Raw genomic sequence first — 26,325 nt, 5'->3', positions numbered from 1 at the left:
CATACACAATATATATACAAAAATGTTGGCAAATATTTATCGCAATATCACACATTTTAACAATATTATGTGTCACTGCTATGAAAATAACATATTATCACAACTAAATATGATGATCCTCCAAGTGCGATGGAAAAAGAAGCGAAGGAAGAGGGAGAAGTTTCCAGTGACTCCTGATATTTTAGAGGCTAGATCAAGGTATATATATCTTTTAATTAGAACGCCAGCAACACGATTGGTTGACAGAATTGGTGCACCTGAACCTTCTTATGTAATGGCCAAAACAATTAGAAATGAAATATCCCGTGTCTCTCGGGGTATAAGAACTACTAGGCATTTCGCCTTTAGGAATAAATTCAGGGTAAACTTTTATATTTAACATAGAAACTAGGTCTTGAACATTTTTTAACAGATGGATCGAATCTGCCTTCTACCTTTGTCACTCCATTGACTAAATTGCAACACCAATCCAATTTACCTAGAACTTTTGGTAACAAATAACATAACGTAGATACAAATAGATTTACATTTCCTCATGCATTACATTACAAAATTATTTGGAGGGGTGAAGCTGTTGTAAAACATACTCCATTATATGCGGTTGCAGTGACATTCAATTTATACGATTTGCCCCTAAATAGCAGGTATTGATGTTTTTTATATAGACAAATAGATCATGTAAAAGAGATTCTAGGACCGCAGCGATTTGACGAATCAAGTGGAATTGCAATGCTTTATGCTGATATATTCCCCGAATTAAACCACAATGCAGCGTACCTAGGTGACATTACTGAATGTCTAATTAAAGAAGCTAAAAAGTTTACTTGATAAAATATATCATTTCGGATCAATTTATCCCTAAATTTTTTTGATTTCAATTATTGCATTAAATTATATTTATAGCATGTTAATTTAATTGTACTATCTATTAGTTGTATTATTTAATTAATTTTATCATTAATTAAAATTCCAAATTACAATTAACTATTATTAAGATTATAATTTGTCAAATTGAATACTGAATATCTATAAAATTATCATTAATGTGTTGTAAAGTAAAGAAACGATAATATTTAGTAGCATATATATATTAATTATGTTAATTTATATTAATTACTCGCAATAAGAGTGCACATAATTTTATAATCAATTATCATAAATGAGCATTAAACTATTATAACTAAATAGACTATATTTACTAAAAATTATGTAACATGCAAAAATACCACTGTAATTTAAAAATTGTCATCATTTACTGCCAAAAATGACACTACGATATGCGATAAATCTCACTAATTTCGGATTAAAATATTGTACAGACTCAAATCCAATTTTTATATCCGATAATTCCTTATTGTTAAGCTTGCAAGAAAATATTTGTTCACATAGTACGTCAAATAAACGGATGTGGCTATAACACAATCTAATTAATTCAATTTATTTACCTACAATAGCTAGTTATTAGCTTGTGTATATAATGACCTGGTATTAATTTGATTGATTCGATTAATTTAATGAGTTTTTCAGCTGCCAATTGGAATAATTGTTGATTAGCACAATCGATTGCAGAAAATGAGCCTAAATAAACAAACAGATACCCAGAATATGTGTTATGGATTCAAAATTCCAAATTATTTGTTTTTGTGTTAATGTGCTAATGCATAATGACTGTATGTTGTATATACTGTGAGACGAAACTTGAGATATTAGCCAAGAAGGTGGATTGTTGTGTCTAAAAGTAAGAGCTATTAATGACAAATGGTACAAATCTAGCTGGCTAATTTTACCATTAAGTCGATCTATACACTTTGTAAATATGTGATTTGATGAAAATTTTATCTGCTTGAAGCAATGCAAAAGAACGATCAATTGCTGCGGGGTCAATAAATGATTTATGAGTTCTAATTTGTTTGATATTGCACGCCATATTGCCAAATCAAATTTTTGCTTACGGTGAGACAATTTAGCAATACTTAACAAGTACTTATCAGATGAATTATTAGATTCCACTGTATTCAACAGATTGCTGCTTGTAAACTTATCACTAGCATGGAATAAAGAAGGTGCAGAAGCGCCAAAATGATTAATTTTGTTTTTAACCGTATTCTCAGCTATGCGTCTAATGAACCATTTACGGGCATAATTGGTATTAACCATGTACAGAAGTGTGATGGGGCTATCCATTATGTGTAGTATACTGTCAAAATTCCTAAAATCAAGTTTAAACATCGATTTACTTGTTGCAAATCACAGCCAAATACGGTCATTCACTGTCAAACCATATGTGAAAGGGTTGCGTAGAGCAGAATTTACTAATGAATTAAACGTTATACGGGATTCTCAGGTTATACCAATTTATAGGATTTTAGATACAAATGGTAAACTTGAAAATGGACATACTTGCCCTTTTGACTTACATAAGGTTGTAGAGTACTATAAGGATATGATTAGACTTAGCATTTGTGATAATATCTTCTATAATATCCAACGCCAAGGTATTTACACACTTTATGCACATGTTGATTGTGAATTTTTTAAATTGATTTCAGTTGATTTTTAAATATCATAATCTAACTTATTCAGGCCGTATCTCCTTCTACATTCAGAATCAAGGCGAAGAAGCCACTCAGCTTGGCTCAGGTTTAGCCTTGCAACAGCAAGACCATATATTTGGCCAATACCGTGAATTAGGAGTGTTGTATTGTAAGGGATTCTCAATGGATGATGCTTTGGCACAACTTTTTGGGTATGTACATGTTGATTTAGCACTGCTGGTGATGAGTGTAAGGGAAGACAAATGCCAATTTCCTACTGTAAAAGACAATCTAATATACATGCCATTTGCACTCCGCTAACTTCACAATTACCTCATGCATCAGGAGCTGGGTATGCCTTTGCAATTCAAAATATGGATGCGGTGGCTGTAACTTATTTCGGTGAAGGCGCTGCGTCTGAGGGTGATTTTCATGCTGCCCTTAATTTTGCAGCCACGTATAAGTCCCAAACTATGTTTATGTGCAGGAACAATGGATATGCCATTAGTACCCCGGTTCATGATCAATATGCCGGGGATGGGATAGCAATTCGAGGCGTTGCCTACGGAATGCCGACAATACGGTATGTTCTTTGTTTTAAATGCAAATCTAACATTTTGAGCCTAATATAGTGTTGATGGCAATGACTTATTTGCATGTTACTTGGCCACTAAAGCATGTAGGGAGATTTGTGTGAATGAAAAGACGCCAGTCTGCATGGAATTTATGACATACAGATTGGGGCATCACAGTACTTCAGATGAATCGTCACAGTATCGTGGTGCTGGAGAGCTTGAAGTTTGGGGTTCAACTGGAGTAAATCCCATAAGTAAGTAACTATTTATTTACTATATGTGTTATATGGATAATATTTATTCATCTCCCCTAATCCATATCTAATTTAGTTCGATTGAAGCTATTTCTGGAGTCACAAGGCTTATGGGATGATGATAAGGACAAAGAGTTGAGAAAGAAGGAAAAATCAATGATATTGGAAAAAATTAGACATCATGAAAAGATGAAATCTGTTGATATAATCCCTGGAATTTTTGATGACGTGTATAGTTACGAGCCGTGGCATATAAAAGAGCAAAGAGAAGAACTTGCAAATCATCTAGCCAAACATTCTTCAAAGTACAATATGGAAAAATTTGAAAAGATACAATAACTAATTAGTTTAATTGTATGTATTATTAATAACATACACAATATCACAGTTTAATTCATAGTTACTCTATCTACTCTAGTAATATATATAGCCGTATATATTTAATGGTATAGTGGTGACCGTAAGTACATGTTATATTTAACACTAGTGTTGCTGTTCAATTACGTGGATTCATACCATACTGTAAATAATAATTGTTACAACTGCAATAAACATAAGATTTTGAACAATAATTACGCTCTCAATGCTAGTAGGCCTTGTATGAATTGGTTAATTTAGGGAATTATGAACCGCAAGATCTACCATCATTGCTTTTAGATAAGAGAATCATTTTCATTGGAGAGCCTATCACATCTAACGTAATTTTTGTATTATTTAGTCCACGGAATCTATAATAAATCAGTTGTTGTACTTAGACAACAAGTCCAAGCACCAACCTATATCAATGTAACAAACCATTTTATGTAGATACATCAATTCAGGGCAAATAGGCCAAAGATTTGATAGGGAAGATGTATCAATAGCATATCCTGAGACATTGGCGCTTTCCATATATGATGTTATACAATTCATCCAACCCTCAATAACGACAATTAATTTGGGAAAGGTGTGTCTGTTTTCAAATAAATACTACTAAAAACAGTTTAATTCAGGCCTTCGGAACTGGAGCTTTGATACTTTCAGTTGGTGACAAAGGCAAAAGATTCGTTTTACCACATTCTCAATGCATGTTGGTACAGCCTTCATGCTTGGTGACAACAAGACAAGCAGCAGACGTTGCTATTGTAGCTAGAGAAGTCTTGAAAACGAGAGAAACAATTGTAAATTTGATTGCTAATCGCACGGGAAAATCGCCAGAAACAGTAGCGGCTGACGTTCAGAGAAATAAGTTCTTTAACGCACAGGTAAGTCATCAATATTATATTATTTTCTTGAATTTATTTCATAAAAATGCAAATGCATAATCTTTTAGGATATTTAATATCATTGTTTGATAATTGCATACATAATTTAATTTATAATTTATTTCCATATTATAAAGTTATGTGATCATCTAATCTGTACATTAAACTATTTACATTTTATGATAATTTAATTCAATATTCACGACTTTTTAAAATATTGTAATTTCAGAAAAGATATATTATTAAATATTGTTTATGAAGCGTTATTACGCATATCTTGATTGATGTTATAAATAGAATTGTAATAATGTTTTCCTATTTTTTCCACGAAATTTCATTCATAACAAATAATATATTTATTAGTAATATAGGAAACCATTGATTATGGTCTTGCTGACAATATCTTAACCAAAGAATGCAAAGATCAATCCTTGAAACATTTACAAGAATCGCAATAAACACCAATACTTACACTATTTTTACCATTACTAACTCACACAATCATATTTCCGTTAGATTCAACTCTACTATAAAAAACTTGATTAAGCAAATAAAAGAGTTGCCAATTTACAACATTAACAAGTTATCTACTAGGGAAATAAATTCCTGGGAAAAATTAACCTCTGCAATATTAGATATAACAACTAGCACCAAAACAAGTGATATCAGTGGCAAATCTGAGCGATTAGAAGAATCAGATGATAAAGCATCAACAGAAAATTCATTTACTATAACAAATATAACAGATCTAACGGATAAAAATAACAAAAATACTACTTTGTCCGAAGATAAAGAAGTCTTTGATATGTCATTATCTAAAGTATTCAAAAAAGAAAGTGTGATGGTTAGACATGTAGATTATTTGCACTTACTTGACAGATTATGCGATAAGGGATACAATGATAAGAAATTTTTTAACCATTTCATTTCAAATTTACGCACTAAATTTGATAAAATTCGCACGCCAGAGCTTCTAACCCATCTACTGCTAGTGTTGTCTCGATGTAAAGTTAAATTTAAACCCATAACTCGCAATTGCACCAAATCTTTGGATCATGAAATGGAATCCAGGATTGGTAAAGTATTCCTCGACAAGAATTATATACAACAATTCATCAAAAATTTGATAAGATATATGCACGTAACAGGCCATATTGACAGTATGTTATTTAGTTCAATTTTTGAACTGATCCTAGATGGATATAGTAATGTACCTCCTGCAACCCTTGTTGACATACTATATAATCTAAGTGCGTGCTATAGCACCAATAAGAAGATGATAGATTTGTTATGTTACCATGAACACAACATTAACACGCCTAAACAACATTTTCTAGTACCAATATCACGGTAAATAAAATAATTTAAATTAGTTACCTACATAAACATGACCTGAGGCCAATTGATAAGGCGAAATTATTCAGATGCTATGTACTATTTGACTTTGATCACATTACCTTCATCAACAATTTACTAGGTGAAGTAACTGAAAGGTTAAAGAAATCAATTGGGTTTGAAGATTTTGATCACCATAGTTGTGAATATCTGCTTGGATTTACTATGGATATGGACGACTATACTAAGGGGCAAGTGCTTATGATAGCGGATTCATTACTGCTGGTAATTTGAGTATCATTTAGTCCAGAAGGCACCACTTTACTAGATACTACAAAGAGTTAGTTCAGTCTATCTACTTTAATTGTTTGGACCAAAAGCAAATTGAGAAATTAGATCCAATAGAGCTTAGGTGTGCAATGAGTATCATTGGTAATTCGCCTAAATATATAATTCCTGATCAAGAATTACTGTGCAATATGACCAAAAGAATGGTAGATCATTTGGAATGTAACAGAATTGATATAAATGACTTAGCTATATTCCTAAAGGATCTCGTTAGATGCACCCGCATCAAATTTGTAAGGAAGAATGAACGAAACCGCACTATTAGAATTACTAAATTTAATCATTTACCTTGGATTACACAATCTACTGACAACGAAAAATCTTTTTTGGAAAGGATTTCCAAACAACTAACACTTGACACTGACATTGTAGATCTTACACATTGCTTAAGGAGTATTGCCTATTTAGGGTATAATAACAAAAGTTATTACGCACAATTTCTCGACCACTTTAAGGAAAATGCACATAAATTGCCAACGAAAAGCATTGCATATATTGAGCAGACTCTTAACAAAATACGGTTAACGGACAAGCACCTATTCTACATGCTAGGGAAACGATTCCAGGAGGCTCAATTGGCAGCAGCTGGCCCTGATCAAAAAATTTTACTAAGGAGAATTGGCTAGAACATAATTAAAATTTTAATACTTAAATTATAGCAGTCAAATGGTTATACATGCCTCTTTAGAGTTCAACAGTGAAGTGAAAACTGACCAAAGCAAAGGTTTAAAGTAATTTACATCGACATTGCATGAATGTAGGATTGAATAATCAAAACAATAATCCGTTGGGTTAAATTTCATTTCAAAATTTGATTTAACTATTTGTAGCATTTTATCTAGTTGTTTGCACGCCTCTTTAACCATTTTTAAATCAATTAATACATTATACTCTTTTGGCACATCTATCTCTTCATATTGCACTAACGCCAATTTATCTATAACATTCGCTACATTTTTTATCACAGTTTTTCGCGTTTCTTTTGTGTATGATTGTGTTATCATATAATGGAACATGATGCTATGTATGGAAAATGTTAGGCAAATCCATCCAAGTACCAAATCATGATCAGAACAAGGAGGAGCTTTTCTCAGCCGCATATTTAAATTATCATATAATTTGAGCAATTTTATCCATTGGGTAATGTGTTGATTTATATCTTCGCACATGTCAGTATTTACCAACTTGAAGTAAACTTTCGATAGGTATAATTGTAGATTTATGTTGCAAATACTCTCAACATTCGAGATCATCCAATCAAGAACAATTTCCAGATTGTATTTTATGTTATTATTAATTATGGGGTCAGAACAAATTATCTTGTCAACAATAAACAACGCTGCAATAGCCACATCCACAACCACCCAACATCTGCATTGAGATTTCAATAACAATTTATTCAAGTAATCAAATATGCAATGTACTGTTTCTATTTGTACGCAAATAGAACCATTTTGAATTAATTTTATTAGTATTAATATAAAACAATCGGTATTTAAGTTGAATGATACATCAGTTTTATGTGAGTAATTGATCAATGTAAATAACAATAATTTGCAATATTCACTTATAATTGGGTTAGTACAATCTATTTTGTATGGGTGATTATGATATCTGGCGAGTTCCCCGTTTAAATGAGTCAGAAATTCAATATTATGAGACTGATGTTGGAATATAAATTTAGGATTATCAGACTTATACAATAACTGACTACCATTATTACCGCATACTTTAGCTTCTTCAAATTTCAATATCAAATAATCATAAAAAAGTAATCCGGTGCCTGAAGATGTGTGATTTGTTGGCGGAATCTCAATGGATGAGAGTGATAACATACTTTCCTTGTCCATGAAGGATGAATTTAGGATTATTGAAGATAAAATGTTTAAAATTTCAAGCATAAAATTTTTACATTTAATGACACTCAATGATTCACTTTCCAACATGATAAATGCCATCATATCATCAAATAATAATTTGATTAGAGAATACATATGTAGAGTGAAGGGTACAATGATTAGTGTTAAATCTCTTGTGTAAATTATCTGTTTAAGTGCATTTTTGATTGAATGTATACAGTATTCTGAATCTATCAGACAGAAACCATCAACAAATAGTTCCTTAGTCTGTTTAGTCCATTTATGATGATTTATAATTAAGTGATATAGATCAGTATCCAAATTTATTTCTTTGGGATCTAACCAAATGCTTTCGTTTATACATATAATTGTAACGCCATTATTATCAGAAAAAATAGTATCATCATAGTATTTTGAATAATCCAAATGAAATATAAGCTCGATGACCGTTATATGCATAGACAATATGTAAAACAAGGTTCTAGTTAGTAATAATATGGAGTGAAATTGACTTAATGTGATAATATATTCATTTTTTGTGAGGATTGATTCCTTAAATTGATTTATGAGCTTGTGAATGAAGATGAAATATTGTGTAATATTATTGTTTGTTATATTTCTTGTAACTGTATAAATAGTATGTCTTACGGCAGAATTTAAGCGTTTTCTTTAGGAAAAAGTCTAGTACAGACGTAGGTATCGATGAAATATTGGCTACATTAGTGGAAATAAATACAGTTGGCGATGTTAAACCAAAAAGAGTCATTTTCAGGTATTGTGCATTTTGAGTCTACGAATTTCAAAAAGATACTAAAAAAATTAAGTGGTATTGATGATAACTTTAGTGAACTCTTGGTCGAATCGTCATTACATTGAATATATACCATCCCACATTAGCGGATGTACTAAGACCCCATGGCAGTATACACTCCCTCACAATATATCAATAATCTTCAATTTATACATAGCATCCCAGTACACACAACAAAATTGGCATAGTACACACACTTTTATTTATGCAAATACGCTAAAAACTGTTACTTTAGATAAATATGCATAGGATTGACACTAACATAGAGGTTGATCTACCAATCACTAATTCTTCGACCAAGACTATGTTTGTGGTAAACCGGAAGGGTGAAGATGAACCAGTTAGTTTTGATCAAATTTTGCATCGTATCCAAAAGCTATGCTATGGCCTTCATCCAATAGTTGATCCCCCTAGAGTGACTAAGAATGTCATCAATGGGATGTACTCAGGTATACCAACATCTCAACTTGACGAGCTTGCCGCACAAACTTGTGCTTACATGGCGGCAAATCATCCGGATTTCTCAAAATTGGCTGCCAGAATCATCATTGACAATCTTCATAAGAATACTTTTGACAACATTGAGTCTGTTGCCAATCTACTTTACAATTTCAAGGATTCTAATGGCAATCATTCCCCGCTGTTGAATGATAAAGTGTACAAGTTTATCATTCAGCATAAGGATAGGATAAACAAGGAAATAGATTATGATATGGATTTTCAGTACGATTATTTTGGATTTAAAACACTAGAGAGGTAATTCACACGTTTTTTACATATTTCGCCGCGTAAACTTTTTATTTATTAAAGTATAAATAAAAAAGGCACTTTTTAGATTTATTCATTGATTCAAAAACAACACTAACACAGATCCTACCTATTACGTGTAAATGGGAAGATTGCTGAAAGGCCTCAGCATCTTCTCGTCAGAGTTGCTTGCGGTATACACTCCAATGATATTGATCGTGCCATGGAGACTTACAATTACATGTCCAAGAAATTATTTATCCACGCCACTCCCACACTCTTCAACTCTGGAACTAAATTTCCTCAAATGTCTAGCTGCTTCCTTCTTGATATTAAGGATGATTCTATTTCTGGTATTTTTGACACCCTTACCCAATGTGCACTCATTAGTAAGACAGCAGGAGGGATAGGTTTAGCAATACACAAAATACGTGCCTCCAGTTCATACATTCGCGGCACAAATGGGCATTCCAATGGGATTATACCTATGCTCAGAATATTCAATGATACTGCTCGTTATGTTGATCAGGGAGGGGGAAAAAGAAAAGGTTCATTTGCCATCTACCTAGAGCCATGGCATGCTGATATTTTTGAATTCCTAGATCTACGAAAAAACCATGGTTCAGAGGAGTCAAGGGCTAGGGACTTGTTCTATGCATTGTGGATCCCAGACCTTTTCATGAAAAGGGTTGAAGCTAATGAAAACTGGACTTTGATGTGCCCAGATGAGTGTAGAGGACTAGATCAGGTTTGGGGAGAGGAATTTGAAAAATTATACACTAGTTATGAGTCGAAAGGCATGGGTCGCAAAACAGTTCCCGCGCAAACCCTTTGGTTTGCTATCTTACAATCGCAAATTGAAACAGGAACTCCTTACATGTTATACAAGGACGCTTGTAATTACAAGTCAAATCAGAAGAACATAGGTACTATTAAGTCTAGCAACTTATGCTGCGAGATTGTGCAATATACATCTCCTAATGAAGTTGCAGTGTGTAACCTCGCTTCACTAGCATTGCCAAAGTATGTAAACACTAAAACTCTCGAATTTGACTTTAAGTTATTACATTCTGCTTGCAAGATACTTACTTTCAATTTGAATAGAATTATAGACGAGAATTATTACCCTGTTCCTGAGGCTGAATATTCTAACAAGAGACATAGGCCAATAGGTGTAGGAGTTCAGGGATTAGCTGATACTTTCATGCTTATGCGCTATCCTTTTGAATCTCAGGAGGCCCGTGAATTGAATGTCAGAATTTTTGAAACAATTTACCATGGATGTCTCGAGGAATCCGTGGAACTTGCTAAGAAATATGGTGAGCACTAAGTTTATTTAGGCCCTTATGAAACATTTGAGGGATCACCGGCTTCACAAGGATTACTCCAATTCGATCTGTGGAATAGAAAGGTTGACGACAATTTTTACAATTGGACAGAGATGAAGAAGGATATCATGAAATATGGCCTTAGAAATTCACTTTTAGTTGCTCCTATGCCTACTGCTTCTACGTCACAGATACTAGGTTAGTAACCAACAGATTATATTGTCTAACATATATGTCACTAGTATTAACATATTACCCTAATTACATAGGAAACAGCGAATCTTTTGAACCTTACACTTGCAATATTTATTATCGTCGCGTCCTTTCTGGCGAATTTTTCGTTGTAAATCCCCATTTATTGAATGATTTGGTTCAATTGGATCTCTGGAATGACCAAATGAAACAAAAATTAATTGCATATAATGGAAGTTTACAAAACATCGATGAAATACCACAAGAGCTAAAGAATCTGTACAAAACCGTATGGGAGATCAAACAGAAGGCGATAATTGACATGGCAGCCGATCGCGGCGCCTTCATTGACCAGTCTCAATCGCTGAACATTTACATGGAACAGCCTACATATGCCAAGTTGTCTAGTATGCACTTTTATGGCTGGAAGAAAGGACTAAAAACTGGAGTATATTATTTGCGCACCCAACCCGCTGCCGATGCCATCAAGTTTACAGTAGATAACCAAATCGTAGCGCTGACAAAGAATTTCACCCTAAACAAGTCACAATCAAATGTAGGTGCTAAGTCAGATTCGCTTAACTCTCCCATTAAAATTGAGGCGAATAGATGTCAGCTTTCTGCTGATGATGGTTCATGTTTAATGTGTTCAGGCTAAACTTTTTATCATATGGCATTGATCATGTATTAATTTTATGAAAAAAATGTTTTTTATGTTAGGGAAATCTTGATTATATGTATATATTTTCCATAATGGTACAAATTAATACTTTCTGATAGTTGTAAAGGTGCTAAATGACGAATTGCAGCCTGGACATGTAAATTTCTAATTATATCACTTATTACCTGTCCAACAAATTTACTATCCCTGTTTTTGGCTGGATATATAGTATAGTTGCATTTTGTGCACCTATAAGTATTTAGTTGTCCCGTTGCAGTGTTATCGCTAATCTCAGCCTTAAAGGATAGCAAGTTCCATAGGGATTTAGGGGCAAATATGCCAGCTATCATTGCTGTAAATAAAAATATACTATATTTCTTATTTTCAATAATTTTATCGCATGCATTAGATATGCACGGCCAAAGTTTACAATGATTATTTGCTGTTAAAATGGAGTTCCTGTGGATTCCATTGGGGTTATGTTTTATGAAAGAATAATAAGCATTGTTACGCACACTTAATGAATTATCAACTATTGATGCAATGAGAGTGACAAGAGCGAAATTACAAATATACATTGTCCCCACCACCTGCTATTATTTCTCGTATCTGCTTTACGTTATATTTTAATAATGTCACTACTTAAATACATATCTATTTTACAATTATCGCTTAGTTGTTTTACTTGATGAATTATTGTTTGATTTATTATTATCTTGTGTCACTAATGGACATGAGTTATTGATGGTGATTTTTCGATTATGCTGGCCTTCGTGATTGGATCAAACGTTCATCATTGCATGTTTTCCACAATATAGCTCTTTGTTTAGCCTGTTCATAGCCAAAGTCCTTGACAGTGAAGTATCTAAATTTCCTCTTCCCTCCTTCATAGTAGGAGGAAACCCATCTGGCCTGGGTCTTGTCAAATCTAATGCCTATAATTCCTACTCCAGATCTCATAGCATGTTGACGCTCTCTGTTACAAAAAGATCTACCACTTTGAAGAACTCCTTTATGCCTAGCATTTATTGCCAGTGACTTGGCCTGCTCAAAACCGTAAATATTGACTGAAAAACTCTTGCACGCCCTTTTGCCATCACTTGTTGTCCATCTGGCAATCCATCTGTTGTCAGAGGGTTGGAATTTCACGCCTGAAATTCCGCTTGCATGCTGATTATATTGGAACAACGGGTTAGTATTAATCAATTCATTTGTATACTCTGATTTATCACACGCCAATTCTGCTACTGAAGAATTGCAGCTGTTGCTTCTGGTGCTACATTCTGCAACATTTCCATTATTTGTTGAAGATGCTATGTTTTCAGTGTTAGTGGTGATTGTATATGGCAATTGGTGAGTGTAAACATTTTCAATTTGATTTTCGTATCCATAATATCCGATAGGCTGACTGTACATTGGCAGATCGGCGTATTCGTTATTCAAATAACTGTAATTGTAATTAGTGCCATATACATCATATCCTTTGTATATCTGACTGAATGATTGGTTGTCACAGTTGTCAGCGCATTGGTGGTCATGGTATGGCTGCTCTGAGAAACATGTAGTTAAACTTTCTGTATAGCAAGGAAATAGGTCTTGGTAATTAGTCCGCGGGATATTTGATTCCATATAATTGTTATAGCTACTCAATTCATTATTTTTATACATCATATTGGAGGCGTTATTTATTTGCGACTCGGCGTCATCTGAAATATAGCTATTTATCGGTTGTGATTCTGTGATAATGTGACTTGATTCATCATTGAATACTGCATAATCTGCATTGCTATGATATGCATTAGTGTTATATGTGTTAGTAATAGAGTTTTCTTTCATTGATCTACAGTTTAACGGTATTTTTTTTACACACCACTGGACGAATTGTTAGTTGTTAAATCTTAAATGTTAATAAGATTAAACCTTGAATATGTGATGTTTAATCTGTTTTAAATGTTTAACAGCATAGAATCTTCAAATGTGTAATGTATAACTTCTGTTAAACGATCGTATATTTACACATCTTTCAACAGGACAACGGGGTTATGTATTATCGATTTTGATCTGAGACATGCAGATCTATTATATAATAGACAGTTAGTGATTATCTTGTCTATTCTATCAGTTATTAATCAATAAATCGCCATTATAATGTTAATTAAACGACTAGTTGCAATATAAGAGTATGTAATATGTATATTGTGTTATCAATTAAAAATATTTTACATCACACATTCGTCCAAAAGTTTACCATTCTAATGAATTATAAGTGGACACTAATGAACCAATTATTTATAGAAACAGAGGGGGCAATTTTAGCATTAATAATGCTAAATTGAGAACCCACTAGTATAACGTTACATAGTACACTGGTGATTCTAGATTTATTTCCTAATTACTACGATACAATTAAACCCAAAACTAATTGTAATAAATTTGATTAATATTTAATTGGGTTATATTAGGATGTTTGGATGAAATAAATTTGGAAATCTTCACAATTAGAGATGTTAATGTATTGTCAGTGCTAGTCGTAGCATTCCCCAAACATAAGTTATGCAGGATTGTATCGTTCAATTTCATACCAGACTCTATAATCAATTTATTTAAAAATTCCAGTTCATTCAACAATAGTTTTTCAATGTTAGATTGGAAAAATTTCGATAAAATTATTCCAATTTGTTTTGGTGTACATTGAGGAGCTAATATTGATATTCTAGCCCTTAATTGTTTTTTGTATAATTCATTATCTGAAATTTTAGAGTTATTTTTATTTAATTGTTTAAGATTTTCAATATTAGTTTGGTAAAGAATATTTTTTTGTGAGACAAAGTTAGGTTTTTGTATACCAAATAGCAATTTTTGACTATTTAACTCTTCTTGTTCAGTAGTTAGAGTTGTTATATCAAATAGATGTTTTAAAGTTTTAAAAGCCCTAGTTCTGCATTGTACAGTAGAAGATATTTCCTGTTCACTACTTTGTTTGTCTAATTGTGCATTTTGATTATGACATTGTAATAATGATGGATTATTTAATCTTCTTAGGCCAATATTACCAAAATTCAATCTATTCTTGTGCTTAAATGCTCTATTTAATGCATATATGTGTGGCATAACATTATTAGTGCCAACACCACTGTATCGGTTGTGTGATTTATGACTGTTATTTCATGTACAATAAGTTCTATCGCAGGTAATTGTCACTTCTAAATAATTTTTTTATTACAATTTAACACAGAAATTATATTTAATCTTTTTGAATTAATTGTGAGTAATTCTGTATCTACAACAAATGGATTTGACGAGTCTTCCATTAAAGAATATCATCAAAATAATATAAGATTATTAGAAATATTAACAAAAAATGATGTTAATGTAGTTAGATCATATGGTTATTTCAAATACAATGCAGAACTGATTAAATCCTTCAATTTTATAATTAAACCATTTATTATTGAAGGGCAAATCAACAATGTACCAATATTGACAGATTTTGAAGTTTGTATCAATCATTCATTGATACTTTTGGAAATTTTATCCCCTAAAAGTATAAAATGGCACACACACAAATATGATAAACTACACTTTTGTTGGGTTTTCGAACCACAATATGTTACAAATCAGATTCTGTTTAATGAAGAAGATGCAATTAAATCTGACATAAATTTCATCAAAACATTGTATTATTGTATTACATGTACCAAAATTTCTGATATTAATGATAGAGATGCTGTAAAACAAATGTTAAATGTAACCAGTGGATTATTAACATGGTCATTAATATCACTCTATGAAAAATATTCTAGTGAAGATGTTAAATTATTTCAGCCAAATAATTACTGTTTTAAGGTGGATATTTATGGCAACATTGTAAACATTGCTAAAGAATCGTGTATGATATATCCAATTTGTAGCACATACCCCAAATGTAAAAATGTCAATTCTGATTGGCAATATCTTAGATATATATTTTATAACATATACAACAACAAAATATTTTCTAATCAAATTTCAAAAAATATCGAACCATTTGCTATTAAAATTTTATACAATCTATTAGAAGACATTCAAGTATTAAATATATATAACATAGGCAACAGACACTAATAATATACCAATAGTACTACGATTAATATATTCTGGTGGAAGTAATTAACAATTCATTTAGAAAATGTTAAATTGTCTTGTTATCAATATTTAATCAAATATCTAAGTATTTATAAAATTCCAAATGACAAGTATATTAAGATAATACTTGAAGTGAGCAGATGGTTATTTAGAATATGAATTACAATTTTCCTACTTCCGAATCGCAGTTATCACTATTATACCCGTTTATGGATTGTTATATCACACTTTTAACTTATGCAACTCATGAAAAAACAATTTACGATGGCATTTCAACAATTATAGACAATTTATGGGATATACGAAATATTAACAATATGCCTATTAAGGTGTTAAAGATATATATAAAACTGGTCGAATATTGGGAAACAGCGTCTTTTCTTCACCTTGAAAAAATAAAAACACTTACCTTTAACATTTTGGAACCGGAAAATACAAACTCAATTATATATGATGATATATCATATGGTAATAGTGGATATACTTAGGTTTGGAGACTATTGTTAAATTATTGAATATATACAAGGGAGATATCAAGCATTATTGCTATGACATATACTACCGTCTTTGGAATATTTATGTAACAATTAAATTTGAGTATGTTGATGTAAAAGTGAAAAGTGATTCGGTTAAAATAAATGTAATACCACTTATTGATTTACTTGATAAAATTAGACAAATTACCAGACTGTGTAATACTTATTTCACTGGAGATTATTGCAAAAAATGCATTGATCAATTAAAATTGCAAGTACAAAACACCAATCAATTATCTATGGTGATTGAAGATGTGCTAAGTATAACAACTGAGCCCTACTAATTGTATATAGTGACAATATGTCACATAATGAAAATGTAGTTAGTTTCGACAATTTCACACCAGAACCTGTTAATACAGATTGGACTTATGCATTTAGCCGCTATAGGAGCAATTATCTTAACTTAATACCGCTGCACTTACAACGAGTTCGAGATGATATATACGATAATAGTATGTTGTCGCGTTTTAATTTAGATTACGAAGATTTAAGTTTATTTTTAAACATTGGTGATTTGTATGATGATTCTGAAAATTGCAATAATTGCCGTGTCCGTGCTTCTTGCTTCTTAAAGTGCATAAATTATTTCAAAAAGACATCATTTTGCTTTTTGTGGTATTAATCATAACTAATGTAGCAACATATGTCACAAATCGTTTTGTCAATACTGTATATTAGATATTGAATTTTACAATGATGTGAACCCTGGGTTTAAGTCTAAGGCCTGTTCCAATTGTTACATTTTTGTAAAGGTAAATAAATAAATTGAATTAGGAAATATTGGAAAACAAATATCCATCTACGATGGTTGATTCTGCATCTATGAATTTGGTGGATTTACAAAAAAGAACCAGCAAAACCATTGCAACATTAGACACGAACACCAACAATTTGACCAAGATGTATAAAATTTACAATAAAACTAAAGATTCTGAATTGGCTAAACAAATTAGTTCACTGAGAGATGCTGTTTTAAGTGATATAAAAGAGTTAAATCGCCATCGTTTATACGCAATGTCGATGGTTTCAATTGATAATGCATCATTCTTTAACAACATGAAGAAATCATATCTAAATTACATAAAATTGGTCACTCAAAAATATGTTAAAAATGCTCATGGCATTCTTGTAGGATTGAGGGCTCTTGAAGTGTAATATATTATAGTAATTGCTGGATTAATTATACAAAAGATGCTATACCATAGTAATAGGATCTCTATCATAGTTGTTGCCAAGTAACGCAGTATTCTGTTCTGAAATAAAGTTAATTTGGTCCTTAATATAATCTTCTTCTTGTCTAATGCGCTTTATATATCTTGTTGCCAATGCGATAATAATTGTAACAATACATATTACGATAATAATGATTAGTAGCGTATAAATGTCACCTTCATTAGAATTACTTTCGTAATTAATGTCTCCATATTGATATAAAACGCCATTTTTGTGATTACTGCCATTATGCAAAAAAATCCCTTCCAAATAATTATGAAACGGATCAATGAACCCTAAGAATGATATGGGTTCTACACTATTTAATGGGATTTTTTTATCGTGCATATTTGATAATTATTTAAATTATTGTAGATACAAATAATATTAATAATTTCGATTTTATTTCATAAGAATAATTAGGTATGAATAGCACCTTAAAGCATATAATTGGTATCCATTATTACTAGTATGTATAATAAGACACTGTTAAATTCTTTTAAACGTCAATTTTCTTCGATTAAATTCTTTGAAACCAAAAAAGTTGCAGATGAAGCAAAGTATTTCAAAAAGGAAGGTTAAGTACATGTTTATTCTAGAGGAAGAATTACTTCGAAAGTTACTGGATAAAAATCCTGAGATCAAATTAAAGCACAAATCTGATCTAGATAATGAAACTGGGTCATTAGCTCAGGATATTTCCCTAGGTACTTCATTATCTAATATAGTTTTATCTAAGTACAATTTTAATAATGTTAATGGACAATTGATAAATGATCTAATTAGTGTGTTTACTTGTAATGGGTATAAGAAGAGTAACTAGCGAAAATTTGTTGGACTTTTTTAAAAATTTGTCGGTAATACCGACAAATTTCCAATATATTTCTTATCGCTTAAAATCATTTCAATCCAGTAAAATTGATAGACTTACGAAACGCGCTTTAAAACAACACCTTTACTGGTCTGAAAAGCTGGATTATCCCGATTCTGATTGGCATTCATATGCCAATGAACAAATACTTTCTTATAGGGACAGGACTCAGTTACCCTTTGAAAAAGTATCTTCTCAAAATGATTGTTCCGGACCAGAACTACTAAAATCTTCTTATAATAATGTAGAAATGGAATATAATGGTATGATGAAAGAGTTGATTATTGATGGGTTTGGTAAAATAACTGTATCACACTCTAATATTTTTGACTCAAACGTCGATGTAATGCTTGTGCCTATGCCGAAATGCTTACTTCCACATACTGGGTTTGGTATAATTACTAGTGATTTAGGTTTAAAAGTTCTAGAGTTAGGAGGTAAAGAATTAGTCAAAGCTATAGTTAAACAGGCAAAGGAATTGTTAAAAACATCATCTTCGGAACATCTAGATTATGGTAAAACAAATTCCCAATTTAGGAGATGTAATTATGACACCAACATACAATGACAAATTCAAATGCACGTTAATAGCATTCGTTATCACACCGTATTATTGGCGTAATACATAGTTTATTTAGAAAAAAGTAGAAATGATGCAGCTCAAAGACTTCGTTATACATTTAAACGGTGTCTCAAACATCTCAATTCACTAGATATCTCAACAGTTGCATGTCCTCATATTGGAGAATCTTTGCTAGGTTATTTGCCAAATTTCAGCTCAAGTATCATTATTCAAGAAGCTTTTGATGCCATTATTCAAGTTGAATGTAAGACTCCAAAATATTCTCTGAGTGAGGTTTGTTTTACGGATAAAAATAAAAATACCGCTTTGGTGCTTGCAGAGGCTTTAGATGACGTTGAAAGATTGAGAATTCCTTCTAAAAAGGTATAACTTAAACAATAAAGGTCGTGCCAGCGCCTGTATATTTCAGTAGATCCAGTGCCAGGATTATTGATATTGACCCTGGGACTCTAAGTTTCCTTAAGGAATCAAGGAAACTCACCTTTAAACAAGTAAAAAATCAATGATTCAGCATCATGCTCTTCGTAAGAGTAGGAGAAAACATTGGTTATCAAACTTGAAACCTTATGTATGGAGAACTAGTAGATTGCATGAACCGCCTCCTTTCATGGTCAATTGTGAAACTGGTGAACCGGCAGAATCGCAATTAGAGCCTAGAACATTCTACTACAAGGGACTATCTCACTCACTATTTCCTATAAATAGAGCTAAAATTAAGGCACTGAAGATGGGTGTGACTGGTAGATGGGTTGGTAACACTAAGTTGAATAATATCAAATTTGATAGAATGGCCCAAGAAAAGTAATTAATGCCTTATGTTACATTCGGCCATTTTCCATCAAATTTAGATTCAATTTCACTAATATTTCTCGCGATATTGTATATTTTATTATTGTCTTGATACAATACCGTGCGTTTTAACACCTTTGGCAGGCTAATTTGTTTAATCCCCTTGCGGTACACTTTTAGAAGCCTTTTTAGCATAAATTTGAAATCTTTTTTACCACACTTTCCACTATCACTGATATTTGCATTTGATAACTGATCAATAACACTATTAACAGTTACTGTGGCTGCCGATAGTAGATGAGCTTTTAGTATATATTTATAATATCCATACAACTTGCAGCGCCTAGATATCAAAGTCATTGCATGGTCTATGAGATTAAATATAGTGTCTAAATCGCCGATTTATTACCTACAATGAAGTTGTAGTTTATAAATCCGCCAAATTCAAAAATAATTGCATCAATTCCACATACCAACTTTAACATACATATTCTCATTATTACATATGCGTTCTGTATTATATATTCATTGGAGTTAATCTTGCTGCAAGAAAATAATCCATGACATAATCTATTAGACAGATAACCGTATAAGCGATCAATTAGAATCGTCTGCATGAAGTCATTTCCTGATATTCTGAACGAAAATGAATCTCTTATCACATTTGATAAATTTCTCCAAGGCTCCATCTCAATATTAACCTTTTCATTTGCAATATCAAATGAAAATTTCATCCCTAACCATTCCAGTTGAGATTTATTGTATGGTTCGAAATTAGCATTCAATTTGTCGAGATTTACTCTGGCATCAAACACTTCAGCATCAAGTAGTATCTTTGACATCTGCATGGCATCATCCTTATTTGCTGAAATGAAGATAAAATCATCAATCCACCGCAGTAACAAATTAGGCACCATGGTTATTTTATTTTTTCTAGTAACTACTTTGCTATTAAACAATTTGGATATAAGCTTATCTTTGCTTGCCATATAGAGGGAGCATAGAAAGCTTGAAATGCAACATCCCTGAGGAATTCCACAGGTTTGTCTCATAATTACTTTTCCAATACCATTGGGTTTAAGTGTAATAGTTAGTGTCTTCAGTAGTGTCTTAATTATCTCATTTAGATCATTTCTAGTAACCGATATTTGACATTGATCAAGCCTAGAAACTATGCACACGCCTCCTCCAACTAAACATTTAAGGATAGATTGCCTCCTAAACTTTTTCAACCAGTTGTCACATCTTTCAACATTTCTAGTGTCAATAATATCAATACGCGTGCCAAGACACCCCAATGATTTAGTTTTCAATGATAGTCTAGTAAATGCTCGACAATATCCCCTATGTTATAATAATGATTGTATAAATCGTTTAGAATAAATGGTACCTGGTAAAAAGAAAATGTCTTGGAATAGGCAAATTATTAATAACTTTTATGAGATTCTAAATAAAATATTACTCACCTCATGTAAAATGGATTCATAACACATTGAAAGATCAGCTACAACAATATATAACTTATAATCAATACAATTCCTTTTGTAAATACTACAAAAACGATTCCACCAATTATTTAACCTCTTATAGACCTGTGTATAACCCATAACAGATGATCCCATTAATTTAGATTTGTGTCGACATAAATAGGAAAGGATAACTCTAGGAAGATATAAAAACGTATTTCTTGATACAGCAGGCGTTCTGGATTTTTTATTGGTTTTTTTTATTCCAGATGTTATATAACATTTGAAACATTTATGACCAGAGTTGGATGAATTGTTGCACATACATTGTTGATTATCAATTGACTCAATAAATTCTGAGCTAGCTGGTAAATTGGATAAATTCCAAATCGGTCGCATTCCTTTACTTTTTGGAACCCATCTTATCTTATTGTATTCTATTGATTTATCTGATATTTCATAATTTGAATTGGATAAATGCGAATCTGCAATCCTTTCCAATTTGTACCAATCTGATTTTCTAAAGTAATATAACTTGTTAATTGAATTTCCTGATTCTGTAATATAAAAGCATGACCTGAATTAACAGGCTTATACCATAGTAACGGACATGTAAGATGCTTATGTAGAATGTATATTAATTTTGATAGATAATTCCGTATCACTAATGTGCGGTTATAAGAATTATTAGCTTCGATTTGTATCCATTTACAGTTTTTCGCTTTAATATTCCTAATCAGTCGATCAATATTAATTGTCTCATTTCTATTCAGCCTAACTAATGTTCTACATGTTTTCAAGAATATAAGTTTATTATGATTATTCCCTAGCAAATCATCCGTTATTAAATTGCTAAATAAAAAATAGAATTACTTGATTATATCCTGAACAAATGAAACTACATTATCAACATTGATTGAATAATCAAGTGAAGGTATCTGGTTTAATTCTACCAAACTATTTAAATGAATAATCTTTCTCGGACAATGTTTATCTAAGTATTCTTTAAAGCTAAAATTGTGCAACTTGATAATTAATTGATAAAAATGATCTTCCATATTGCTGTATAAAATATTTCATACCCGATCAAAGTTTTTTTATTATATCTGAAATTGTCTTCTTCCACAATTGCATCAATTGATTCTTGAATTTTCTTCACAATCTCAGCATCATTTTTATCATCCATTAGATCATTGTTGAATAGAATGTTGTTTAGTAACATTCTACATTGGAGTCCTATATATATATTTATTTACTCGTTGGAAATTTTCTAAATTTTAATAAACTACACGACGGAAGACTGAAATTGTTGAATGATGATCTATACATAATTCTGGACCTAGGAATATATATATTTGACCAATTCAGTTGTTTACCCTTTACACCATTATTACTCTTGTTGTTTAGTGACAAAATAGTATCCTTTGACAATGCTTTACCACATATCTGAAAATAGATAGATTTCAAATTGTTATGCTTAATGCCGTTAAGTATATGATTAACAAAATCAGAAGATTTGTTAATTGATGTTATCAAATCATTTATACCGTACTTGGAAAGTATTGTTTCATCTTTCAAAAGTAAACATTTAACCCATAATTGATTGCTCAAGTAGATGATAACTTCCGGAATAAAGATTTGTGAATTTGCAATGATCGAATTCAATGTACTAACATTTATACCATTAAATATTTCCTTTAATAGTATGGATTTAAAAACACTTAAAGGATTCTTCAATGAATGTAATAGTATATCATTAACGTTGTGATTGTTGACAGTAGCATGATTTGTAAGTGAATTGTAGTGTCCATTTGCTAATATATCACAATTTCTTTCAATACAATTTGCTTCTATGCACTGTTTCTTGAGAACTCCAATTGGCGATTTGTATAAATTCCTTTTATAAGTGCAACTATTGTTAGTATTTGTGTCAAATGATTTTGTATTATCAAGGTTGGATATATCTGAGCCATTGAAGTTGAAATCATTGAAATTAATACCACTACGAATCCTTGCCGATATATTATCTGATTCAAGTAAATGATCGTTGCAATTATGTGTAATATTTACATGGCCAAGATTATCATTTTTAGGAGATATATTGGTAGTTTTAGTGAGCCATAATGTGTTTAAATTTTGTTGCTGATAATTTATAATTATTGAATCTCTAAAAATGTCAATTAAATATTGCAAAAGCGAGTTATTTGAAGGCATAACACAAATTGATTTGTAGAATTGCGATAGTGAAGTAGTTTTGCAATTAGTGATGCGATTAATTTGCAAAATTAGCTCATTTGAGACGCCTTTATAACGTCTGGCTAACTTATTTAGTACAGATGTTAGTTTATGAAATCCTTGACAAGATACAACATAATTTTGTGAAGGCAAAATGGCGTTTTTCCTAAGATTTTCATTACTAAAATAAGTATTTATATCGTTGTCTAACTTCATTGAATATAATATTTAGCGAGAAAATTAAATATGAAGTTACAACATCAAGCCGTGTGCAAGTATCATTCTTGGGCAGTTTTACCGTTTATCATGTCGTTAATGGCGGACAACAATTCCTTTTCATTCCATAGTATTAAAGTGTCACTTATTTCAATTGGTTGCCAAGATGTTCCTTTTAGACTTGTTATTTTGTAATCACAAAATTTAAATTCATCGTTTGCCCATGATATTAATTTCAATATACATTTTTTATACAATAAATCGTTGATATTTGTGCAAGATTTAATAATTGCTAGTGCAGAATGCATTGCCATTATACCTCTAGATTTGTGTGAATAAACTAGGGGCAATATCACTTCGCTTGTAGATTCTTCATTGGTATTACTTGTATGACTTATAGAACTTGACAAATAACTGTTATCTAACATGGTAAACGATAGTATAGATTCTTGGTTACTATTAGACTCTAATGGGCCTCTAAAACACGCGTTAGGAATTGTTTTCAAGCTGATAAACCACTCCAATACATCACCTTCATTTTTAATGTACCTGTGACATAACCTTTTAACACTATTTACAAACGTTAAATCGTTTTCTTGGTAAATTTTGTAAAACAATTTTTCATTCAATTGCACAGAAAATGACTTTAAACAACTATTAGCCACGCCGTGAATATCATCTGATATTGGTTCATCCCAAATTTGGTCAATGAATGATAAATAATAGTTTATTTCAATTATAGATGTGATTCCTTCATTTACCAGCGTATGCAATGATGCTAAAATGTTTGCAATTAATGGACTCCTTCTTAGTTCAATTCTTCTTAAGCATTTAGCTAATGGTAATAATAATATGTATTTAATACTGTTATTTATTTCCCCATTTATTAGTGATATAAAATAGGAATATAGTTTGCGTGGGCTTCCAACACCAGAAATGCGATTTAGAATAACTTTTAATTTATTTATATCAATAGAATTAGGCAATTCATTTGATTTATTTTGATTATTAATAGTATCTAAACCGTTGTGTTGTGGAATGGTTATGCAGTTATCGGAATTATCAGAATCCGTTTCAACCGTCGTTTTTTCAATATTAAGAGACACAAATTTGTTAGAAATGAATGTTTTTTTTTCGTAAAAGTAGTGTTTAATGATTATAACTATTGATTTAGATATAAAATTCGCATCTCGAGTTGTGAATGATTTGGATGTTTTAATATCAAATTTATCAATTAATTCATCAACATAATCCGGCCCCAATAGCTCTTTTACATTTTTAATGGTAATTTTATTGGCCATTTTGCAGAAATATTCACAATAATAATAGTATATATAATATAGAATATAATAAAAACATTGATTCGCAATATTCACTTAATTGCATACACCACAAATAACGTTACAATCAATTTCCCTATGTGCACAGATAAAATAAAACCTGGCCAATCCTTCTTTAGAATAATAATTCTTCAAGTTCTAAATAAACACTTTCATACTGCTAGTCGTGACAAATAGGCGCATAATTCAACACAATATTCGAAGAAAAATTCATTCAAATTGAATTGATCGTTTATAGGGACATCGTACAATGTACCTATAGTTGTATAAATTAGATTATTATTAATTTTTCCACGTTGCCAGTCCTTTATATAATCAGACCTATATTCAAAATTAATATAGGCGTCAATTTCCAATTTAACAAATTCTTTCACAGTTATTTCATTTACACCTTCAATAGAAGTATCAAATAAATCATTAAAATTGCCTATAGGTGTAATGTAATCAAATGCGCTGAATTATAAATGATATATACCTGCAGGCAAAGTTATTATACCAATCTTGACCTTGTAATTTATGTATAACGGCAAATGAATCTAGTAATTTGGGACATGCATAACTTATGAATTGACAAAATTGAAATAATACTTGTCTCAAATGGAAAGATAGATCACCGCCCCTAGTTTTCACAAATACAGATCTAACCTCACTCTTTATTCCATCATCGATAAACTTTAGAAAGTCATTTGTATACGTTTTATAATGTGTATGATATGATAGAGGTTGGATATAATTTGAATATATGCATTTTACATATGATAAATATGTTGGACATCTGGCAGATAGTGTTGTTACATCATTAATATTTATATTATCACTTGTTGTGTTATCATCGACTGATTTCCTACAAAATTTATTATCTGTGTTGTTAAATAGATCCCTTTTTAAAGGTTTAAAATTGCTTCCACTCATAACCTTTAGAAATTTCCCATAATTAACACTAAGTATGCTATCACACAATTTGATGTCTGACGTATCAGACTCGTAAATTATTTCATCATATTCTCTACTATAAACATAGCTATCAACTTCAAGTTCCATTTCATTTATTATGGTATTAT

At 31.3% G+C, this 26,325-nt stretch overlaps 18 protein-coding genes across 18 annotated transcripts; 9 read left to right on the top strand and 9 right to left on the bottom strand.

Moving 5' to 3' along the window:
* BmR1_04g05905 (mitochondrial ribosomal protein S35 precursor, putative) lies at positions 23-828 on the top strand (the record flags this gene model as incomplete). Its single annotated transcript, XM_021482452.1, has 5 exons — positions 23-198; positions 220-361; positions 385-490; positions 512-644; positions 666-828. 5 exons carry the CDS (start codon positions 23-25, stop codon positions 826-828), a joined length of 720 nt encoding a protein of 239 aa, XP_021337687.1.
* A 420-nt stretch (positions 829-1,248) lies between these two features.
* On the bottom strand, positions 1,249-2,157 carry BmR1_04g05900 (conserved Plasmodium protein, unknown function; the record flags this gene model as incomplete). The annotated part of the gene is made up of 3 exons (XM_012794332.1): positions 1,249-1,423; positions 1,446-1,578; positions 1,599-2,157. The coding sequence occupies 3 exons, from the start codon at positions 2,155-2,157 to the stop codon at positions 1,249-1,251; spliced, it is 867 nt and encodes a 288-aa protein (XP_012649786.1).
* A 28-nt stretch (positions 2,158-2,185) lies between these two features.
* On the top strand, positions 2,186-3,702 carry BmR1_04g05895 (2-oxoisovalerate dehydrogenase E1 component, alpha subunit; the record flags this gene model as incomplete). The annotated part of the gene is made up of 5 exons (XM_021482451.1): positions 2,186-2,495; positions 2,584-2,746; positions 2,767-3,117; positions 3,167-3,363; positions 3,440-3,702. 5 exons carry the CDS (start codon positions 2,186-2,188, stop codon positions 3,700-3,702), a joined length of 1,284 nt encoding a protein of 427 aa, XP_021337179.1.
* BmR1_04g05887 (Clp protease) lies at positions 3,832-5,065 on the top strand (the record flags this gene model as incomplete). The annotated part of the gene is made up of 6 exons (XM_021482450.1): positions 3,832-3,961; positions 3,982-4,061; positions 4,082-4,149; positions 4,171-4,309; positions 4,356-4,607; positions 4,979-5,065. The coding sequence occupies 6 exons, from the start codon at positions 3,832-3,834 to the stop codon at positions 5,063-5,065; spliced, it is 756 nt and encodes a 251-aa protein (XP_021337686.1).
* On the top strand, positions 5,023-6,916 carry BmR1_04g05886 (conserved Plasmodium protein, unknown function; the record flags this gene model as incomplete). The annotated part of the gene is made up of 3 exons (XM_021482449.1): positions 5,023-5,957; positions 5,981-6,227; positions 6,248-6,916. The coding sequence occupies 3 exons, from the start codon at positions 5,023-5,025 to the stop codon at positions 6,914-6,916; spliced, it is 1,851 nt and encodes a 616-aa protein (XP_021337685.1).
* On the bottom strand, positions 6,953-9,036 carry BmR1_04g05885 (hypothetical protein; the record flags this gene model as incomplete). The annotated part of the gene is made up of 3 exons (XM_021482448.1): positions 6,953-8,775; positions 8,798-8,863; positions 8,886-9,036. 3 exons carry the CDS (start codon positions 9,034-9,036, stop codon positions 6,953-6,955), a joined length of 2,040 nt encoding a protein of 679 aa, XP_021337684.1.
* On the top strand, positions 9,202-11,885 carry BmR1_04g05880 (ribonucleoside-diphosphate reductase subunit M1; the record flags this gene model as incomplete). The annotated part of the gene is made up of 4 exons (XM_021482447.1): positions 9,202-9,716; positions 9,831-11,026; positions 11,048-11,233; positions 11,305-11,885. 4 exons carry the CDS (start codon positions 9,202-9,204, stop codon positions 11,883-11,885), a joined length of 2,478 nt encoding a protein of 825 aa, XP_021337683.1.
* Positions 11,991-12,238, bottom strand: BmR1_04g05875 (conserved Plasmodium protein, unknown function; the record flags this gene model as incomplete). Its single annotated transcript, XM_021482446.1, has 2 exons — positions 11,991-12,053; positions 12,074-12,238. 2 exons carry the CDS (start codon positions 12,236-12,238, stop codon positions 11,991-11,993), a joined length of 228 nt encoding a protein of 75 aa, XP_021337682.1.
* On the bottom strand, positions 12,648-13,724 carry BmR1_04g05858 (hypothetical protein; the record flags this gene model as incomplete). Its single annotated transcript, XM_012794326.2, has 1 exon — positions 12,648-13,724. One exon carries the CDS (start codon positions 13,722-13,724, stop codon positions 12,648-12,650), a length of 1,077 nt encoding a protein of 358 aa, XP_012649780.2.
* A 582-nt stretch (positions 13,725-14,306) lies between these two features.
* Positions 14,307-14,999, bottom strand: BmR1_04g05857 (hypothetical protein; the record flags this gene model as incomplete). Its single annotated transcript, XM_021482445.1, has 1 exon — positions 14,307-14,999. The coding sequence occupies one exon, from the start codon at positions 14,997-14,999 to the stop codon at positions 14,307-14,309; it is 693 nt and encodes a 230-aa protein (XP_021337681.1).
* Positions 15,000-15,041: 42 nt separating this feature from the next.
* BmR1_04g05856 (hypothetical protein) lies at positions 15,042-16,833 on the top strand (the record flags this gene model as incomplete). Its single annotated transcript, XM_021482444.1, has 6 exons — positions 15,042-15,078; positions 15,124-15,956; positions 15,979-16,033; positions 16,054-16,145; positions 16,166-16,481; positions 16,502-16,833. 6 exons carry the CDS (start codon positions 15,042-15,044, stop codon positions 16,831-16,833), a joined length of 1,665 nt encoding a protein of 554 aa, XP_021337680.1.
* BmR1_04g05855 (zinc finger protein, putative) lies at positions 16,851-17,707 on the top strand (the record flags this gene model as incomplete). Its single annotated transcript, XM_021482443.1, has 4 exons — positions 16,851-17,004; positions 17,029-17,167; positions 17,190-17,304; positions 17,327-17,707. 4 exons carry the CDS (start codon positions 16,851-16,853, stop codon positions 17,705-17,707), a joined length of 789 nt encoding a protein of 262 aa, XP_021337679.1.
* A 39-nt stretch (positions 17,708-17,746) lies between these two features.
* On the bottom strand, positions 17,747-18,112 carry BmR1_04g05850 (hypothetical protein; the record flags this gene model as incomplete). The annotated part of the gene is made up of 1 exon (XM_012794322.1): positions 17,747-18,112. The coding sequence occupies one exon, from the start codon at positions 18,110-18,112 to the stop codon at positions 17,747-17,749; it is 366 nt and encodes a 121-aa protein (XP_012649776.1).
* BmR1_04g05837 (conserved Plasmodium protein, unknown function) lies at positions 18,236-18,587 on the top strand (the record flags this gene model as incomplete). Its single annotated transcript, XM_021482442.1, has 3 exons — positions 18,236-18,341; positions 18,364-18,471; positions 18,493-18,587. 3 exons carry the CDS (start codon positions 18,236-18,238, stop codon positions 18,585-18,587), a joined length of 309 nt encoding a protein of 102 aa, XP_021337678.1.
* Positions 18,565-20,023, top strand: BmR1_04g05836 (conserved Plasmodium protein, unknown function; the record flags this gene model as incomplete). The annotated part of the gene is made up of 6 exons (XM_021482441.1): positions 18,565-19,027; positions 19,049-19,150; positions 19,173-19,253; positions 19,274-19,581; positions 19,602-19,709; positions 19,730-20,023. 6 exons carry the CDS (start codon positions 18,565-18,567, stop codon positions 20,021-20,023), a joined length of 1,356 nt encoding a protein of 451 aa, XP_021337677.1.
* Positions 20,032-23,924, bottom strand: BmR1_04g05835 (Telomerase reverse transcriptase; the record flags this gene model as incomplete). The annotated part of the gene is made up of 8 exons (XM_021482440.1): positions 20,032-20,396; positions 20,417-21,351; positions 21,398-21,453; positions 21,474-22,050; positions 22,071-22,325; positions 22,347-22,535; positions 22,556-22,709; positions 22,730-23,924. 8 exons carry the CDS (start codon positions 23,922-23,924, stop codon positions 20,032-20,034), a joined length of 3,726 nt encoding a protein of 1,241 aa, XP_021337676.1.
* Positions 23,925-23,986: 62 nt separating this feature from the next.
* On the bottom strand, positions 23,987-25,225 carry BmR1_04g05830 (hypothetical protein; the record flags this gene model as incomplete). The annotated part of the gene is made up of 1 exon (XM_012794318.1): positions 23,987-25,225. One exon carries the CDS (start codon positions 25,223-25,225, stop codon positions 23,987-23,989), a length of 1,239 nt encoding a protein of 412 aa, XP_012649772.1.
* Positions 25,226-25,300: 75 nt separating this feature from the next.
* Positions 25,301-26,305, bottom strand: BmR1_04g05825 (hypothetical protein; the record flags this gene model as incomplete). The annotated part of the gene is made up of 3 exons (XM_012794317.1): positions 25,301-25,402; positions 25,423-25,717; positions 25,740-26,305. The coding sequence occupies 3 exons, from the start codon at positions 26,303-26,305 to the stop codon at positions 25,301-25,303; spliced, it is 963 nt and encodes a 320-aa protein (XP_012649771.1).
* Positions 26,306-26,325: the final 20 nt, after the last annotated feature.

The sequence above is a fragment of the Babesia microti genome, chromosome IV (genome assembly GCF_000691945.2).
Source record: "Babesia microti strain RI chromosome IV, complete genome".
Taxonomy (NCBI): domain Eukaryota; phylum Apicomplexa; class Aconoidasida; order Piroplasmida; family Babesiidae; genus Babesia; species Babesia microti.
This window is presented reverse-complemented; position numbering and strand designations above follow the sequence as displayed.